The sequence below is a fragment of the Solanum lycopersicum genome, chromosome 3 (genome assembly GCF_036512215.1).
Source record: "Solanum lycopersicum chromosome 3, SLM_r2.1".
Classification (NCBI taxonomy): domain Eukaryota; kingdom Viridiplantae; phylum Streptophyta; class Magnoliopsida; order Solanales; family Solanaceae; genus Solanum; species Solanum lycopersicum.
The window spans coordinates 61,463,334-61,483,601 of NC_090802.1; the positions used below are offsets into that span (position 1 = coordinate 61,463,334).

The window sequence follows — 20,268 nt, forward strand, 5'->3', positions numbered from 1 at the left end:
GAGGATTCTTTCTGTATAGTGTAAAGGAGGTTTAAAGAATTACTTGGATCATGAGTTTGGTATAGGATTCTTGTGTAGGGGTAAATGAGGTTAAAAGAATTACTTGGATCATAGGTTTAGAACTTCAGATAATCCCATCATTATCTAGTTCCCATAACTATAAACTCCACACAATAATTTCATTATAACTTATTTACATTACATCATAATAAAGTATTTTTTTTATTCTCTTGTTGCAAATATTTGTATTTGACTTTACATATGTGTAATGTAGTTATCTTTCATCTTTACATTATGAGTGCATAATGTAAGAGAGAGAAATGGTGCAAGTGTTCTCCTTTAACCTAACAATTTTGCTTTTAAACCTCTTCTCAATTGTGGCGTATTAAAGTTGGCACAACCATGCATACCACGAGCTACTTTACAGCGTCTTTTTTAGTAAGTGGAGTAGTATAATTAATAATTATGGTAGGGTTAGGGTGTGGAGAGTTGAAAAATCACACATAAAATAGAGAATTTAAGTAACGAATCAATTAAAGTACTAATTTTAAGATATAGTAAAAGTAAACGAAAAAATTAAAGTGAAGTACAGTAGAGGGGTGGCAAACGGTTGGATTAGATTGGATTTGCGTGAGTTGAGTATGATTTGAGAAAAAAATGGTTGAATTATAATCCATCCGAATATTAATATGGGCAAATATGAATTTGGTCAAAATGCTTCTAACCCATTTAAATAAATTTATTTTTCAAAAACATAAATGTACCCCTCCCCACATATCTCGTCCCCTCCTTTCACTAACCTACCCCTATAATTTTTTTGTTTTCCAAAAATAAATTAAAAAAATCTATTTTTTCAAAAATAAAAAAACGTAACCCTCCCCCACCTTCCACCAACCCACTCCTAAATTTTTTTATTTTTCAAAAACAAAAAAATCAACCCTCCCCTTGGGTAACCTCTCTGCCTCCCCCCTTCACCAACTTATCCCTAATTTTTTTTTTAATTTCAAAAACAAAAAATATTACCCCGAGCACCCCTTTCTACTAATTTATTCCTAATTTGTTTAGCACAAATAAAATTTTTAGTAAAATGAAAATAAGTGATCTAATATGAATCAAATTGATACTTATATTTAACTCATTTTAATCATATTTGTAGAAACTCTTAAAATAATTTAAAGTCCATAATTAATCAATTAAAATATAAATAATCCAAGTTATTAAATATAAACAAAATTAACTCATTTTATTAATATGAACTGAAATTGTTACCCACGATACACTATATATTTGGTCTTAATAGGGCCATCTTCTATACTTAAAACTTATGTAGTCATGTGAGCAGGCGTTTCAGGACAAGAAGTTAATTAACTTTACATATGGTATGACAGAAATATATAAAAATATTCTTTTGAAGAAAATCTTCTTTTATATATATCTCAAGTGTTTGGTTTAAAAAAAGATTCACGTGATACAAGGAGCAATCATTCAGATCGAGTCCAACAACTTTTTTAAGTGTGTGTAAACTTTTCGTATCATATTAGTTTATTCATATTAATTCAATATACTCTTTAAGATTTTTTTAAAAATATTATTATGTTTTATGTAATCATTTAATACGAAGAATAATAGAATTCTTTTGATTTGCTTAATTGAGCAAGTAAAACATGTTCTTGTTGTTTTGAGCTAATTACACCAAAATGATTCACTAGCTAGGAAGTAGAGGCAAAATCAAAAATTGAAACTTAGGTGTTTTAGATCCTAATTCTTTTTAAGTTATATTGAGTATTGAGTAAATAACTTATACATATTCTATAAATTTCTTAAGTTATTGTTTAATTGAATCCGTAATCTATATTCTAATGACAAAAAGGAACATTTATTGAAATCAATAACCAAACCTTGCAACATGACTTACAGAAAGCAACCAAAACAATTAAAAGGAAATTTTTTTATTTATTGGGCAATATCGAATAGAGAGACGGTTTCCAAAAGACACTCCGCTCAATTGAAAATACATGTTAGTTGTTCTGATTCTGGTCTGACTCAATCCCTTTACCATTTTGTTGTGTTCATCAAATCAAAACCCAATTTTTTTCTTTGTGATTTCATCAAGAACCTCAATCATTTCCTCTGAAAGATGGTTCTTGGAATCACCAACTTTACCTTGCCTGAAAAATATGTTGTTAGAAACAGTAGGAGTGAAAAATCCAGTGTGTGAACCTTCTTTATTCACCTCCAAATTACTCAGTTTCTCAAAGCTGCATAGCTCTGTTATCCTCTCCACAATGCCTTCATTCTCTTCCTCCAGTGAAAAAGGCTGCTCCAAAAACTCTGCTAATTTCTTTGCATTAAAGATTGGATCTTTCTTCAATTCTTCATACTTCAAGAAACAAACTTTCTTTGGAAATTCTAAACTTGCTTTATAATATCCCATTACATGATCCCAGAATGGACCAAAAGGGGAATACCCTTTGGTGAATTGATCAAATGCTTCAGGTAGAGAAATGAATGGGAGTTCTTTAGATCTTAATTTCTGTATAAAATGCCAGCAAGAAGTTAACACATCTTTCGGATCGCGAAATACGTATACTATCTTGCAGTCAGCCAACTCTGATAAAGAATTGTAAGCAAGATGTGAATGCATTAGACAAGTGTTTGGTGTTGGATTTGTTGGGTGGTTAAATGCATAAGCCTCTAAAAATGGTACTAACTCATGTGGATTTGAAGAGAGCAAAGGGTGTGTGTTGAAATCTATTTCACCTCTGTTTTTAATAGCAAAGAGAAGTGCCTTAAGCCATGTAGTGCCAGATTTTGGGAAACTTGCTAGTAAGACAGTGTTTGGTTTTGGCTTGAAATGTTGCTGTTCAAGTGCTAGCAGACCTTGAACAACTTGTGTAGCATACCAAAAGCCTTTGTATTGGTGAATATGTTCACTCAGCCAACCTCTTTCTTTTGGTAGCTCAGAGAGTATAATTTGTTCTTTGGTGACACCAGTTGTGAGCAAAGGGATAGAGGATAAACTTGCCATTATTGAGTTTAATGGAGCAAAGGGAGGAGTAGAAAGCAGAAAATCTTGCTAGACTTTAGAACAGGAAAGATAACAGCAACAGGGCTAAATATAGTAGCATCACCTAACCAATATACATATATTATAGCTAAATTGAACTGAATTAAACTAAACTAAACTGGTACGAGTTATGTAGGTATTGATAATGTAAGAATTAATTATAAGTGAATTTATGTAGTATTATTTTATGGAGAAATTTACCTATCTTGCGACTCCCTCCGTCCCATTTTATGTGACACCGTTTCTGTTTTGGTCAGTCCTAAAAAGAAAGTCAAATTTTCTTGTATGGTAAGTCTTTAAAAGTACAATTCCTCTTTTACCCTTATTGATCCCACTTATTTTTAAAATGTACTTTAATATATTTATGAGGAGAGAGAAAAGTGAGTTCACTTTAGAAGGACAATTCAAAGCATTTGGTCCAATAGGTCGTTTCATGTTAAGTCAATTGGAGCTAGATTGATAAAATTTCTGAATCTGCCACCGACAAGTACATATACTACAACTATAATTTTCACACTAATCAATGTTGTCTTGCAACATTATTGGAATGTGACATATGATCAAGACCTTAACAAGTAGAAGAAAGTTGTGGCCTTTTGGGTTTGTATTGACATTAAATGGACATACATATGAATCAAGATATTGTTCAAAACCTCAAAATACATAGTCATGTTCTATCTTGTACCAAAGGCCAAAAAACCATAATAGTCGCTCTGATGCATCATATCATCAGTATAAATCACTTACATAGGTTGCAGTAGTTATATGTTACAGCAACTAAAAATAATTGGATCCGCGTACAGAACAACAAAGAAGCAAAGACAAAATGTCTAACCTAGATGTGATCAAAAGGAACAAGATTATTACAAAAAAATGCTAGGAAAATTTGTTCTATCATTTGTAGAGACAGAGAAAACCTCTCAACCATAAGTGATTCCCCTAAACCCTTTGTTGTATAATATCAGTTTTCCTTTTTTCACACTACTAAACTGATAACAAGACTAGGGAAGAATCCTTAATAGGGCAAAATTGTCTATTTCTAACTCTACAATGATGGGATCTTCTCGAGTATGTGAAAAAGTATAGTCATTTCAATGTGTAGCACAATCCTGAAGGTGTGGGTGCGTCTGATTTACATATCGTTCCCACAAAGGCCTATACCTGTTGATGCGTAGCTTAAGCCATGGCTTCATGTTTCCATTGAAGTGAACCACTGCTGCACTCTCTATCAGGCGATTGTCAACATTCACGTCATAACCTAATCCCAACACATGCCACCTCCGATCAAGTGGCTCAGTCATTCCATAAAAAGCTAATAGTCCAGGTGGAAGGGTTCCTAGCTTCCAAATAGTCCTATCAGCATTTTGTTCTATCCAATAATGATATCGGGCAGTGACACTTGCTTTCCTCCAAGCAATCAAATCAAAAACATTCATACCAAATGCCCATCCACAGGCCTGGGGATCAAACTTAGAGCTGATGAGTGGATTTGAAAAATTGAGATACTTGTAATAACGATGAAAAGCTTCAAGACAAGTTTCTACTGCTCCATTCACATTTCCATGCAAATCCAGCGAAAACAGAGGTGTCAGATCCTTCTGAACTACAACATCATCATCGAGGAAAACAATCTTCTCCAACTGCGGGTAAATCTCAGGGATGTAAAACCGAAGGTGATTCAACAAATGTATATATTTTGGATTCCGGAACTTTGGCTCAACACCCGTATCTTGAGATCCGTCAAAATAATACTTCCTGGAATCTGTGGACATTAGCTGCTTTACAGCAGGAGAATAAGATGAATTCAACCAAGTGAAGTTGTCAATATTCTGTACTTCTACTGTAGAACCTTTGAAGTCATTGTTCAGGAACCAAGCCAGCATCACTCCATAGTGTATTGAATCCGTTACGATATGGAAAACTAGCTGCTTAGGGTGATCAGCATTGGCCACAGTTGAGTTGATAACGACTGAAACTGCCAACAGATTATCTGAAAATATGCAGAAGTGATACAGGTTATTGTCTACTAAACGAGGTGAGTTTCTCCTCTCATCAGCAAAATCCTGCAGTGACTTTTTTGTAAGCCAATCAGTCATGAGCTTCATTTCTAGGCAGTGCAGGTTCTTTGGCAGAGACTCGGCTGTCAACTGTCCGAACATCATACTTTGAACAGATGCAGCATTGGCACGCTCTTCAAGAGCTTGAATATGTGATTTCATTGTCATCATAGTGGTAGCAATATCATAATGGGCATCCTGTGCCTTAAGGATGAGAGAAGATAGACTTCTTATGTTTGGCTCAGCTTCATCTAGAGAAATAGGCTCATCTCTCATTGCAGCTTTTGAGAGTAAAAGTTGACAACTTCTTATCTTTGTACTCAGCTCCCATGCAAGATGAAGATTGTTGTGCTCTTTTGCTATAATGATGTAAGCTTTGGCTAGTGTTGTTTGCTCTGCTATTTGTCTGGCATATGAATTAACACTTAACATCTCTTGTGTGAGATTCATACGCTCATGCACAACCTGCTCATTCCTAGACTCTCTTTCCTGGGACAATGAAAAATATTAAGCCAGTTGTGATTATCAAAGTACTTTAGAATTTTAAAATAAAATAAGATGGAACTCAGCCAATCCATCCAGTGAAGGTCAACTCTATCTGTATAATCATTTTTTTGAACTTGGATCTCTATCTGTATAATCGTACATTGGTGAATACAACAAACCATACAAAAGTATAGGTAAACAACATCGCAATTCTCATTAGGGTCATCATTTTAATAGGTGAACTAGTCAACAATTACACAGTTAACAAACTAATCCATCATTGCAGTTCTTTTATGTTTATAGAATGCAACTTCAAAAAGAACTTAGTTACTTTTACCAATTGTTAAGTCCTTGCTCTTACACCACGTAATGAATAAAATGGATATTGTTGTTCCTGGAAAGATTCTCTATACAAGACTTAGAAGACCTGTCAACTCAAACAGATGTGCCAACTACAAGGACTCATGGCACATTCTATGCTTCTGCATATTTTAACATTAAAAGAACTAGAATTGCTAACAAACGGACATTTAACATTTGTATTGAGAAATTATCAAAAAGAATTAAAAACAGCAATAGGTGAAAAGGGCTAGAAAGTAGCAAGTGGAGTGAAGTAGATAAATTAATCTAGCTTTATCACTTCCAAAGCTAAGTATTAGGAACATGGGTTACATTTTATAATGATGTCGTCAAAGGGTGATCTAGTAATGAGAGACCATCGAATTACTGAATGGGGTTAACACTTTATTTACTTCTCTGACCCAAAACAGGTCCCATTTTCAATTTTTCATCCTTAGTTAATCAGAAATGGTGTTAATATATTTGAAAAATAATTTTAATGCACTGTATATGCCTCTCGTGGAACCCATTTACTTTTCTGTAGAAACATTTTCCCCACGTTTATTCCTCAAAAATGGAAAAGCCAAGATATGGCTTCCCTGTGTAGAAACTTTTCCTTAATAAAGTGCACCAAATGAAAAATGGGACTACAGTTTAGGTCAAGTAATCTAAACAAGTCACACCCAAAAATCCATATTTAATTATAAATCTATAACACTTCTACCGTCAATACTTTTGTGTTGGTTTTATCAGATAAGACTTTCATAGCAAGCGTGTCAGCCATATATATTCTTTCCAAGTGACAGTCAAGGTAGAAGTTGAAGTGGATGTCGACTAAATCCTTGTTTCAGGAAGCGGGTATTCAGAAAAAGAAAATAGAGGGAAAATAAAAAGACAAAAAACTGTGACTATGTTGGGAGCAGGGACCAATTGCTGGTGTGATGGGAAATAAGTTGGAGGTGGATTGTTTCCATTCTAGCGGAAGGGAGAAAGGAATGGTAAAAGACAAGAAGCAAATCTAGGTATATAGAGAGATGCAAGGATGAGCTACCCTTCGGGGTGGCCCAGTGATTTGGGCTTGAGACTTCCATGTTGGAGGTCTCAAGTTCGATGCCAGCATAAGCAAGAGATTTGCTTTCTGGCTTGAGCCCATTGCACCGGGCTTGCTAGTGCGGATTATCTCTCTTGTGTGGTTTTCAAGCTATTGCATAGGAGCCGGGTTTTACCATGTGCATACCCAAAGGGTAGCGGTTGTGGGTTTCCCTTGTCATAAAAAAAGAGGATGAGCTGTGTATAATGCACAGCAGCAGTGGTAGTCAAGTACACAGGATCTAATACCACCATTTTCTCAAAATAATCAGCACGATAAAAAAGATTAAAGTCACCAGGGACACAAGCACACGGACAGCCACAAAGATCCAAGGAGACAACAAGTAAATTATTGACAACAAGAGTTATAAAACAGAACGTTCAGTCCCACACAGGCACATCTAATAGATCTGGAACAATATAGAAGCGATCCACATGTTCTGCATTCTAGCTTAGGGTAGATGAGTTACAAACTGAAAGAAAAATGGGCAATACAAAATTTCCATTATTGGAGCTGAAAGTTAATAGAAAATCATTGCACTTAAGCTTTAAAGTGACAAGTATCACTTACAAGACCCAAAACATGAACAAATGTTAATGCATTGAAAACTAAGTGCAGATTTACCATCCTACTAAAAACTACCAACCAGTATTGTGAAAATCCTAAAACAATTCATGAAACAAACATACAACAACAAGAAGATAATGTAGTCCCACAAATTCGAGTCCCTCTCTGATAGACAGTCGGTTCAAGGAAAAACAAATCAAAGCAATCCGATAAAAGAAGTAATTTATGTGAAAGCATAACAAGGCATGTTGAACAGTATCTACAACAATATGACACTATAATCAAAGTAGAAGAAATAACAGATAGTAACAAAAACCGATCAATGAAAAACTACAAAAGTAATCCTCACACCAGTAGTATAAAAGATAGCAGATTCTCAGATCAGAAACTCCCAGTAATGGAAAATGAACAAGGAGGATTTCTACTTTATCAAAAAAGCAAGCTCATTAAGCTTGAAACTACTATGATTCAGAAAGCAATAAAACAAACGATGATCTGGGTCTGGATTTGTAGGCTTACCAAAACAGGTTGTTCTACGTGATCCTCGTGGTCATGATGATGATGAACTACAAACAAAACGAAACCTACAATTGAGAATATTCCAAGAAGCGACCAGATCCAACAAGATAGCCTCCTTCGAACCGGGCGCCGATGATCGGCCGCCCGCCGCCGCATCTTATACCTTTATCTTCCCCAATTCACCGCCAAAACAAGAAACGAGAACACCGAATCTCCAAGATTGAATCCACACACACAAAAAAAACCAAATCTGAGACTCCCAAATCAAGAATCGAAAGAAAACCCGTCCCTAAAGAATCACGAATATTGCAGTAAACCCATTGGTCAGATTCAATGAATCAAGACAATGGAATGCAGAATAAGCTTAAACAATGAAGGGTGGCAAAATGGTGTTGGCCAAAACGCTAAAAATAACTCAATGAAATTGAAGCAGCTTAAGCATGGAAGATTGTGTGAAAGCGGGGAAAATAAGGAGATGGGGAAGATCTATTTTTGCTCATGAACAAATCTAATAAAGGAGCATGTGTTTAGTGGAAACCTTTACAACAATATCTCCACCATCATTCTTCTCAAGAGAGTTCACAGACTTTTGTCAACTCCTATAACAAATTGAAAAGAAACAAGTATCACATCAAAATTTAGATTTTCTTATCAAACATTGTTTACAATGCAAATATTGTTACACACACTGTCCAACTTGGCACTCTTTCACTTCCGTCGGTCCAAAAAAAAAATTAACTTTTCTATACCGTGTTTTTAGACTATAAGTTTTTTTTAAAAAAAAATCTCATAAATTTTATGTCTAGTCAAACACATTGTCGTATTTTAGGATAGAGTGAGTACTATGTGTATTAGACCGACACATGGATGATTCGTGATGCATGTCATTATAAGTCTAGTCAGATGAAATCGTTCTTTATTTTGTTTTTTAATTTAACACCTAATATATTATATTTTTTACCTTGCTTACCGATTGGTAATTTCGAATAATACCAACATTTTCCATTTAATTGCATCATTTTATTGGTTGTTTAAGTTTTAAATCTCATCCTTTCACTAAAAACGCTCGTTTGTTGAAGTTGACATATAAAAGATGAAGCCAAACGTATGTAATTAGAGTCTTTTATATGCCAGACTAGCTAATAGAAGGTTCATATATATATAGCTACAATTGTCAACTTAGGTAAATGTACATTTATTTTGTTGTGTTGAATTTTGATTGCAAATAGCAACTTGACTTGGACATGTACCTAAATGTTACATCCAAAACAGTACTAGCTGGTTATGAATCATTTCGCTGAGGTTTGTTTAACTTATTCTATCATTAAGAAAAAAGATCCATATCACATTATAATATATAGTACTAGATAGGTTCGTTACAATTTGATTATTTCTACGATCATGTGGAAACAGAGTCAAAATTAAGAAGAAGTCTACATCTCTTAACGACGTGAGACCTTTTGAGGAGAACTCTGCATATAAACCTAATGTTAAGAATATGTTTTGGATTGATTTAGCATAACAAACAACATTCATGTCCAACGAAATTTAACACCTCTCATTTTTGTGTTTTAATTTGTACAATTCATATCCAAATGGAGGAAGTAGCTAGTCGTTTCGTGCAGATTATAACAACAGAAAGTAAACTGAAATTTTGTTTGGTATTATATATATAAATGTGAAGAGTGAATGGTAGAAACAATATGATTAAGCTAAGAGCCAAAAGTCCTTGTGACGTTTAGTAGTTATGAGATATCCTCCAAACTTGCTGCTCTTTCTTCTTACTGCAATGGTCAAGCATTTTGCATTTTGAATACAGTGTTCCACAACTCTGTTTTTCGACTTTTTTCCTAACCATATCCTGCGTAAACGCCACATTATTGATCTTTTTCTTTGTCCCAATACCAACAATGACACTTTTCTCTGCTTTGCTGCTTCTACAATTGCAGGCCCTTTTTCTTTCCCTTCTTCCACTGCAATCTCTACTTGCACCTGTTAACACACAAATCATCACAATTAACAGTTTTTTCCAATGAATACAATCTTGGGCCGCAAGAAAAGCATCTCTTTTTCTGTGAGGATGCACCCACAAGCAAGCATCATATTCGATTATGACTCCAATACAAGCTCATAGACAAGATATTGGTGTTACCCGAGAATCCTCCTCCCAACACCTACGTCATGCTTGGGAATCAAATCTATGACATTGACTTTGATATCACTGGTTAAGACTAAACGTTTGTCATCATATCAAAACTCAATTTTATTTTTTAACAATATGTCCACCAAGAAAGTGTAATATTGATCATGACTTTGATTAACGCCACCTCAGCCCCCTCGTGGGTCTTGCCATAGACATGAAATAGACGTTGCCCAAAACTTCTCTTATTAACTTTAAATATTGTATTCAACATCCAGATTGAAAACAAATGCATTTTGTTCATGACGTTTCTCTCTCACACGCACTCAAGATAAATGATTTAAATCACTAAATAAAGAGACAAATTGCTTAACAGCAAGTAAACACATGCTAGCATGAAGCTAAAAAGTAGGAGTTGTTAATTTACTTGTTATGTTGAAGTGTTGCCTAGAGAAAAAGGTTACTTAACCTACTAATTGGCTTCATTATGCCAACCAGAAATACTGAACAGCACTTTTTTAATTATATTTATTGGTAACTTTCCATGTGATTTGGTACGGACAATATTTGGACTGACACTATTCTCTTATTCAATTATCTAACTTGGGCCACTTGGACTTGCTACAACATTATTAGGTGAAAACAACAGTTTTATTTTGAAGGATCGTGGTGGAGTAGTAAGTATTCTTTCATGCTTAATTAAAGGTCTGAGTACGAGTTCCTCTATGTATGGTGTTGCGTTTATTAGGGAGTCTTTACTTCTCAACGTGAATTTGAATTTAGCCCGACTCTAATGTGAAATTCAAATATAGAGCAATTTCAGTACTTACCCCTGGTCTCTTTGTTTGACATATAGTTTTCATGGAGTAAAGAAGTTCATAGGCTCTTTGAATAATTTCACTATTCTCATTTTCACCTACACAAGTAATAAAAACAGGAACATTAGTCACATCTGTTTCATTTCACATGTTTTAAAAAGAAAGACGTTTAAATCTTGTGATCTTAAAAATGTCGGTAAAAGTTTTACCTTGTTTAGTGGGCTTGACTACAGAGAGAAGAATAATTGTGTCATGGCTTTGAACAGTATGTGTAAGCGCCCATTGCAGAGCACTTTTGGCTTCAACACTAGTATCAACCATAACCATGACTCTATTATTGATCCCATTTTCAGAATCCGTCTTCGATTCATCGGTGTTGTAATTCATCTCAATGCTGTTTTTGCTTGAAAAATCAGACTTGTTATCATCGGATTTGATCAAATCAATCGCCTTCTTGTACAGCTGAGAAGGCGAATTACGCGATCGAACATGGACTGCAGTTCGATTCATACAAAATCCTGGTAATTTAACACGCACAGTACGCATCATGTTTGAGAATTTTGTTCAACAAATGGGTGATTTGCGGTGTTTTTATTGAAGGAGTACTAAAACTTTTATATGTTTTAGAATGGGAGGGAGAAAAGGGTGTGTACTTTTATAAGTGTAGTGACTCAAATGTCATGCCAAATCATTTTCTAAAGTGGGGTTCTTGGTATTTTGACGTGCTTAGCATGAAGTTTTTGTAGACCCATACTGACTAATTTGTTGAATTAAATGCCAATGATTTAAGTAGTAGTGTTAACATTTTTGTTTGCCAAAATATGAAAGTGAATACCTAACATTTATTGGTAACTAGCCCTTCGTACATTTTTCTCTTTTTTGACTAAGGTGTTCAACTGATCATTCTTCACTATATGTTGCTATGCAACTTATCGTCTAGGAAATGATAACTGGAGTTTCTTTCTGTGATAAAAATGTCACTATATTACAAAGCAAGTTACTATAATATTTGTGTGACACGAGTAATTTAATTAATAATTTTTTTTTTTTTTTGAATTATTGAAGTTTAATGGTATTCGAATTTTTTGTAACGTGAGGGGCTGTTTGTTTGAAGCTTTTTTTAAAGATCTAAACGTGGGGAAGATTTGTGGTTGGAATCACAAGATTACAATTCATTATTTTTTTTCTCTATTGTATATTATGTATATACAAATCCGTGGATGCTGATTTAGGAACATAATTAATCATCGTTATTAAAAATATATATATATATATTTTTAAGTTCAAATCTAATGCCACATATACTCCTATGGAATTTGGTAGAGCCCCATGTATAAAGATAAATCAATTTGTTGAATTTATGAGACACACAAAAAAAAAAGTCAACTTTATTTGCAAGCTGTAGTTTAGGAGTATTATTATTATTAAATAGTGTTCATTCTCTTTTTCCAAGAAACTTTAGTCTTTGATTCCAATAATGTCAACTTTTAACTCTATCATGTACCCGACCACATAAACCTAAATTGATTGTGTTTTTTGTTTGGATTAGGAGAAAATTGATTCTTGTAGTTTGGCAAAATTCCATTATATACTACTACTATTTCAATATTGACTTGTATGCATTTCTCATTGTGTTATTTGTGTCAAATATACCTAAATAATGGCCCAACCACCACCCACCCATTTTTTAAAAGAAATTGTAAAATTTAGACTCTCAATTTGGATAGTGTAATGTTCTAATATTCAAAGTTGATATACAAATATATTGAAAGCGAATAGCTAGTAGGAATACTATATGCAAATAATACAGATATATAACATATGGTATTTTCAAGATTTTAGATCTTATATTGATAGTGTATTAAAAACACCAACAATATACAAAAGTTAAACTTTAAATGATTAAAATGTTTTTTTATCCTTTTGCGGATAAATTATATACATTAACAATATAAAAAAAAAACATAAAAAATCATTTTCATGAATAATCAACTTTTCTCCACTGGTGGAGTCATACTGGAAACAAATGGGAGACATTCAAGAAGTCTAAGTGGATTAATTAGGACTAAAATATACATGATTGGCCACGGACTATTTTGGACAAAATAGTGTTGTAGGAGTCAATTGTCATTATCATAATCACTTAATAGTCAATATTTTGATTAGTAAATATTCTGGAAGCATGAAAATTCTTGCGCCCTTCATGGCTAAAATAAATATATCCCTCCAATTAATGTCCCCAGAAATCCAATATAAAAACAGATCAAAAGCCTAATTGGAATACTGAAATTATTACGTTCGAGATTCTATATCAATCGATTCACAAAATGCTCCAATTTTCTTTTCTACGAAATGTACTTTTGTATCTAACTATTTCTTGGAAAGTAATTCTTAAACGGTGTTCCTTCCAATAGGATATCAAAAAAAAGTTTATCTTGAATTAATTAAGGTCCACATGTTTACCATTTGTGGTCTTTTTGAGTAATTAATGTAAACCTTTTAAATTTTATGTTAACCATCGACGTGCACGCACACACTATAGATTATATCTATTTATAAAACTAAATGTATATATCGTTGTCGAAAATCTAATCCAATTATTGAGAAGCAATCTGTCCTTAAATGTACATTGATTAAGGCAAGGAAAATTAATAATCAGAATACAAAATAGCATATAAACATATATATGTATAGAATCTAATTGACATATAGGACTACTTAGAATAAAAAATCATATCCTCACTATTGTCACCCTTAATCAGAGGTCTTGATTTAAACATTAAATATGAAAACTGCTAGGACTACCACACTAGGGCTCTTATCGAGCAATCTAAATTTACGAATTCGAGACACCGGTATGAGCAATAAATATGAGTGCTAGTGGTAAAATGTTTTAAGACAAAACATCCAAAGAGAGGATGATATATGGTACTACTACAATATATTGTGCATATTGTTACACAACAGCCATATATACACCATACACAATTAAGTAGATATGAAAGTTGTGTTTGTCTAATATGTAACATACATATATATAATATATGTGCATATACTATTAGTGATTAATAGATAACATAATATTGTCCGCTTGCTTTATACTTCATTAAGTTTTAATTTAACCGTTGAGATGGCGAAGCATCCATGGAGGCATCACAGAAGCACTGTTTTGTTGTTGTTGCCGCGATGATCCTTCTACTTCTCCATTGTCTCCTGCATTTGGGTATGCTTCCCTGCAATTTTTTTCGCGTAGAAATCAAATGGGTAATCATAAAAGGTATGAATAACATGAAAGTACAACGGAAAGTAATATTTTTACAAAAAATTGTATGGGGACAAAGAAAATACCCTATGTGAAGATTGTTAAAGGGGTGTGGCAAAACAAACGAAGATGAATTGAGATGATCATGACTCTGTTGCTCCCACGGAGTCTGTTGGGCCATCTCTTTCTCCCTTTCCTTAACCTATTTTTCAGCCAATATCCTCCAAACTTGTTAAAAGCAACGCGATTCATTGAGTGAAATCTAAAACATTTTACAAGAAAATTTATTATTGTACCTGCTTTGAAAGATTGTTGTTTTGTTCTTGCAATGCCTTGTCCTGTGTCATGTAAAATAAAGTTATATAATTATAAGCAACTTGATCCTATCAATGCAACAAAATTTTCCCTGTTTATTATTGATTACAACACTAAACTACATGAAAAATCTTGTGACACAAGTACAAAGTAAGTTTATATGGAATGGATAGGAAAAAACTATATATGATACGCGCAAAAAAAAAAGGATAAGCTTCACATATACCTTCTTTTGAAGCTCAGAAATGGATTCATGCATCAATTGGTTCTACAAGAAAGAAACAGTCTCAAGTTCAAAATGTTTTCTTAAACAAAGTACTGCACATATATACATATGTATACAACTACATGATTGTTGTTATACCTTTCTAGAGCGAATGTGCTTAAGAGCAGAATCGAGCTGGTGTTCCAGATTCTGAAGCTCTTTCATACTCAATGTGTCCAACTCTTCTCCTGCATAATGCCTGTAAATAATCATATATACCTCAGTAGAAACGAGGGATCATTTATATATAAATACACACATTCGTTATATATGTATACTTTTGGTTTCTTTGCAAAACCTCAAGTCTGGCCTTAAGCTTAGCATGTTCCAAAGTCCAGCTACCCTGCAAAAAGTTACAAAAAAAAAAAAAAGGTTCAAATTTTGATAAACCAAGTCCTCCAGGAAGCAAATTAAATTAAATTAAAATGAGATTTATAATTAGGCATACCGGGGTTATAATATCAGTAGCATTAAGCTGCCTTTCAGCATATGAGTACCTTTCATACCTTTCAAGAATCCTTTCCATGCTAACATGACAAGAGAAACACCAATAATCAAAGATTTTATAAATACTTGCACTAAGCCAGCGCGATGAAGTGAGTGTGATACACTCAACAATATAGCGTGAAAGATTCAATTGCATCAACATCGTGTACAATAATCAGGTTGCACCAAAAAGCTAGAACATATCAACGTGTAACGGAGAGTAATCTAACAGGCAAGTTTTAATATAATCCTATAAGGGCGGAGCTAGGTATAGCTAAATTTAGAAATAGTAACGTGAGGCACAAAACTAAAGGCCAAAAATTCATGAAAATAATAAGCATACAAAGTTTATTTTTATTTTTCATAATTCTTACCTAAAAATAAGCATACAAATGAATATTGATGATATGGATATCAATATTTAATCCATTTCTAGTAAATCATCAATCCAACACATATGGGTCGAATTGGATAGTCCGTTAATTAAAAGGTTCTCGTGAGAACCTCTTCACCCTAAAATTTGTTTAATTTTGTTAAGAGTTAAAAGATTGTTTAATTTTGTTTAAAGTAAAGCTTTATATTTACAGTTTTATTGGGAAAAAAAATGAACTTGTATTAGTATATAATCACCCTCAAATTACAACGTGATATATCTAAAGTTGATTATTATTATACTTTGAAAATACTAAAATTTTGCTACTTCAATATTTTTGAAACATTTTAATTGTTAAAATTAGAAGTGTTATCAGGAGACCCCTTTTATGATCTACATTTCCACCCAAAAAGAAAAAAAAATGTAACATCATTTGATTCACTCAATTTTAGTTGCTTTCGACTTTTCAAAATTGTTATCGAACCTGCATCGAATAACGTACTATTATTTTTTTAAAACACACATATCCATGGACATTTTCAAAGAATCCAAATACTAAAATACCTAGAAGAACAATATCATGGTCAAACAAAATAGTGATAAATACAAATTGAGATCCTAAATTAATGTTGAGAAATGTAAAACATGCTTGATATTTAAATTTACCAATCCCCCAAAATCCACAAATTTAAGCAACGAGCTTTAACAACATGAATAGCTATTGAACTTGTATCTTCTAATACTTGTTATAACTTATTGATAAATATAAAAACTTTCTTCTTGTTGTAGCAAGTGCATTTTTACTATTAAAATTAGGTCAATTTCATCGATGGCCTCCTAAAATTGGTATTAGGTTTCACTTAGACATCTTGACCGGTGATACTCATTTTAGACACCTCATGTAGGTTTCAATATGTCACAGACACTTTTTGCTAACACGTCAAAGTGAGAGTGATACACTCAACAATATAGCGTAAAAGATTCAATTTAGCTATTTTCTTATTTTTTCTTCTTTTCGAATTATTTATTCAAATCTTTCAAGCGAATTTTCTTCTTCTTCATTGTATTACTTTTCTAAATCTAACATCACTTCCATCCACCATTTTACCGGAAAAATGAATACCAACACTCAAATTTCTTATTTATTCTCTCTTTCTTTCTTCCTCTCCTCTTTACCTCCACAAAATAACACTATAAGAAAGACAAAAAAGAGATTCAAAATAATTTTAAAAAATTGATTAAAAAAATACAAGAATTGTTGGATGTGGAAGAGAAGACAACTATCCTTGGGGAGGGGGGAGTTAAATTAAATTTTTTAGAATAATATTTTTATTTTATTTACTATATAGATTTTATAATAATTTTTCAATTAAAATTATATGTGCCACATCATCAATAAGTGTAACACACTCTTCTTCAACTCTTTACTTATTGTCAAAAAAGAATCAAAATAATATAGTAGGACCCTATATAAAGTGTCTAAAATAAACATCATTCAATTAAAGTGTTTAAATAAAACTTGATGCCAACTCTAAGGAGTATGAATTAAACCTTAAAATTAATATTATACATTATTTTGATGTGTATAAATTAATGAGATAGTGTTCATTACTCTTTTGGTGTGACTCATGTAATCACTAATGTCGTGATTTTAACCTCTAACAACTTACTAAAACTTAAATTATATAACCATCGAGTCATGTTTTACAATATTATTATCTCACTACTTTGCTAATTAATCTACGAAAGAATTCTAACACCTATACATAGACAGATTGCGCAAACTATGATTAATGTTGAGATCTCTAATAATGAGAAAAATCTCCTTATTTGAACAATTAGCCAGACAGATTTGTTTACTACGGTAAGTGCTTGGAATTAACCTTAAGAGATAGGTTAAAACCAATTTTTAACAGATCAAAAATATCAATTCAGAAAATTCCATTTCAAGATTTCAAAAAATAAAAACATAAATTTTAACAAGACATCTACCAATAACATATTGATTGACTTTTAAGATTTATGGACCTTCTAAATGTTGTTGAAAACTCAACAGAGAAGAGACTGTCGAACATCTTTTCAGTGACAATGACATAACAATAAATACAAAAATAACAACAAAAAAAGGACACTTTTAATGGTAATTGAGTTAATGTCATTACATTCAGAGCTGCTAAAACTTTAAAAGTTCTTTATATAAATTAATGTTGGTTAGGAATATTCATTTTATTATTGACACTAAATATATATAACAATAATGTTGCTAAATAATTGACGCAAAATCCGTTGTACTACGCTTAGCATATGAGACAAAATATGATGCAATGATAGTTGCATAGAATTAACTAACACAAAATTTAAAGAAGTAATGATAATCCAGAAGATATCTTTATTTTTGAATACATATATACATATAATATCAAAAATCATGTTAAATACGTTATACTATTACAACTTATATAATTCAACCATTCCAATATTGCATTTATTGTTATGAAATATGCTCAAATATAGTAAATGTTGAGCAATTGAGCATGTGCACAAGAAGTTAGGCTTTATGTCCCACTCTCTTATGTACTATTTTGTTGGTGATTGATGAACAAGTAGGGGTCCTTGCCAAAAAAGAAAAGATAAATTGTTTTTCTTAAAAAAAATGAGAACTATTGGAAAGTGTTTGCAAAGTGTGTTTGGTAAAGGAAAGTTGGTTTAGTGAAAAAGAATTACATTAGAGAGAAAAAATATAGTCTCCAATTCATTCTCTACAAAAGATGAATATTATTTTGTCCAAGTGAGCTTTGAAATTAATAATTTGTCCAAGGTTTATAAGAATGACATTGTCGAACTATTGTACTTTGAGAAAAAATCGCAAGTAATGATCTGAATCATCTTAAGGAGAGCAACGCAAAGAAATATTTATTTAAAAAAGGCGACATAATATATTGGAGAGTGTTTTTGTTAATCACATAGCTAGCAAGACACGAACTAGTAATAATACCACCGAATTGGTATGGATACATATCAAGTACATATAAAATTTCTATTTTAACCAAAATTAATAATAATAATAATAATAATTACCAGAGTTTGGCATAAGTAAACTTTTAATTACCCCAATCACAAAAAGCTGAATATTTCATAATTCTAAACTAAAAACTCTCACTTACCACTATTAATACTCTCTAGTACTAAATTTCACTTGTTACAGTATGCTTTTTAGATCTTTTGGTTGAGAACTAGTTATTTAGAATCAATTCTTCTGATTCATAGGATAACTTGTTCCCTCCTGTATATAGAATAACTTATTTCATCATCACTATCGTATAAAAAATGAGATAATTTATCCAAACATATCAACGAAACTTTTATTTCAGTACTATTTTTTTTATCACATCACAATATTTTTATCCCTAGTGCGAAACGATAGTGCATAACCTATTTGGGTTCACCCTTGTACCCAGAAAATACACTAAACAACCATTGAGTATAAATTGAAAGGCTGAACCATTGACGTGGACCATGAGTGCGTCTTCTGCTAAAGTTCAAAATGCTTTAGTCATTTTTATTTATTTTTATCTAACTCAACTAATTTCACGAGATATTTTTCAAATAACTCGCCCACGAGAAACCTTTTTTTTAAAAACTCTTCATGAAAATAGTTGGGTAAAACAGCATCACACGGTACTGGGGTTGTTCATATACTTGAAAGAGAAAGAAAAAGATAGATTATGTTAATTAGCATCGTATTACAATTAATTATAACAATAGTTGCTTTACATTAGTGAAATGACCTCTCCATTTTCTTCAGTTACATAATTATGATGCGCATGGAATTAATTATTTCTTGTATTATTATTCCAATAGATCTGTTTAGTTTTAATTAACAAAAATAAATAATTTTGTTGTATCCATTTTCAAATAGATCTATACAAGATCAAATTCAGAAACAAAACTCGGTACACGTTTTTAATTCTATCAAAATTAAACCCTTAACAAATTAGTTTTGTGTAATTGCATGCAATATTGAGGTTATTTTAATCTACTTCATCACACAAAAAAAAAACTAGAAAAAATAAATAAATAACTATATATACATATATAATAAATAGTATACGTACCAAGAGTCAGTAGAATACTCAAAGAGTTTTCCTTTAGTTGAGAAAACAATGAGTCCAACTTCAGCATCGCAAAGCACAGAGATCTCATGAGCTTTTTTAAGCAAACCAGATCGCCTCTTTGAAAAAGTAACTTGACGATTAATTTTGTTCTCAATTCTCTTCAATTGTACTCTTCCTCTACCCATATTAATTTCTTTCTTTCTTCTTTCTTCTTTGTGTGTATATATATGTATATTGTGCAATGGAAATGGATATTTATGTTTAGTAATTCTTTGTTTTTGGCAAATGATAAATTAAAAAACTGTATCGTTATTGGGAAGTGGAAGGATCTCCCCAGGTAGGAGAAAGAGGTTTCAATAAATACCAGAG

The 20,268-nt window shown here is 32.3% G+C and overlaps 4 protein-coding genes across 4 annotated transcripts; all 4 read right to left on the minus strand.

Annotated features, from left to right (window-relative positions):
• Positions 1 to 1,850: 1,850 nt before the first annotated feature.
• LOC101261603 (flavonol 3-sulfotransferase) lies at positions 1,851 to 3,257 on the minus strand. Its single transcript, XM_004236025.4, has one exon. The coding sequence runs from the start codon at positions 3,026 to 3,028 to the stop codon at positions 2,078 to 2,080; it is 951 nt and encodes a 316-aa protein (XP_004236073.1). The 5' UTR covers positions 3,029 to 3,257; the 3' UTR covers positions 1,851 to 2,077.
• A 452-nt stretch (positions 3,258 to 3,709) lies between these two features.
• LOC101261310 (hexosyltransferase GAUT11) lies at positions 3,710 to 8,923 on the minus strand. The gene is made up of 2 exons (XM_004236024.5): positions 8,126 to 8,923; positions 3,710 to 5,613 (listed from the first exon to the last, which is right to left on the minus strand). Exons 1-2 carry the CDS (start codon positions 8,279 to 8,281, stop codon positions 4,159 to 4,161), a joined length of 1,611 nt encoding a protein of 536 aa, XP_004236072.1. The 5' UTR covers positions 8,282 to 8,923; the 3' UTR covers positions 3,710 to 4,158.
• Positions 8,924 to 9,662: 739 nt separating this feature from the next.
• LOC138347303 (uncharacterized) lies at positions 9,663 to 11,862 on the minus strand. Its single transcript, XM_069295307.1, has 3 exons — positions 11,293 to 11,862; positions 11,096 to 11,181; positions 9,663 to 10,117 (listed from the first exon to the last, which is right to left on the minus strand). The coding sequence occupies exons 1-3, from the start codon at positions 11,630 to 11,632 to the stop codon at positions 9,833 to 9,835; spliced, it is 711 nt and encodes a 236-aa protein (XP_069151408.1). The 5' UTR covers positions 11,633 to 11,862; the 3' UTR covers positions 9,663 to 9,832.
• A 1,889-nt stretch (positions 11,863 to 13,751) lies between these two features.
• On the minus strand, positions 13,752 to 20,268 carry FUL2 (transcription factor FRUITFULL). The gene is made up of 8 exons (NM_001307938.1): positions 19,900 to 20,268; positions 15,374 to 15,452; positions 15,204 to 15,268; positions 15,025 to 15,124; positions 14,887 to 14,928; positions 14,642 to 14,683; positions 14,432 to 14,547; positions 13,752 to 14,316 (listed from the first exon to the last, which is right to left on the minus strand). The coding sequence occupies exons 1-8, from the start codon at positions 20,082 to 20,084 to the stop codon at positions 14,202 to 14,204; spliced, it is 744 nt and encodes a 247-aa protein (NP_001294867.1). The 5' UTR covers positions 20,085 to 20,268; the 3' UTR covers positions 13,752 to 14,201.

Bases quoted from the DNA above. Each gene is read 5' to 3' on its own strand.
- LOC101261603 (XM_004236025.4), bottom strand. From the start codon at position 3,028: ATGGCAAGTTTATCCTCTATCCCTTTGCTCACAACTGGTGTCACCAAA.
- LOC101261310 (XM_004236024.5), bottom strand. From the start codon at position 8,281: ATGCGGCGGCGGGCGGCCGATCATCGGCGCCCGGTTCGAAGGAGGCTA. The intron at 5,614-8,125 runs GTAAGCCTACAA...TCATTGTCCCAG, and splicing joins ACGTAGAACAACCTGTTTTG to GAAAGAGAGTCTAGGAATGA.
- LOC138347303 (XM_069295307.1), bottom strand. From the start codon at position 11,632: ATGATGCGTACTGTGCGTGTTAAATTACCAGGATTTTGTATGAATCGA. The intron at 11,182-11,292 runs GTAAAACTTTTA...TTACTTGTGTAG, and splicing joins AGTCAAGCCCACTAAACAAG to GTGAAAATGAGAATAGTGAA. The intron at 10,118-11,095 runs GTAAGTACTGAA...GTGTGTTAACAG, and splicing joins GTCAAACAAAGAGACCAGGG to GTGCAAGTAGAGATTGCAGT.
- FUL2 (NM_001307938.1), bottom strand. From the start codon at position 20,084: ATGGGTAGAGGAAGAGTACAATTGAAGAGAATTGAGAACAAAATTAAT. The intron at 15,269-15,373 runs GTATGCCTAATT...AACTTTTTGCAG, and splicing joins CTACTGATATTATAACCCCG to GGTAGCTGGACTTTGGAACA. The intron at 14,317-14,431 runs GTATTTTCTTTG...AAAAAATTGCAG, and splicing joins TTTAACAATCTTCACATAGG to GGAAGCATACCCAAATGCAG.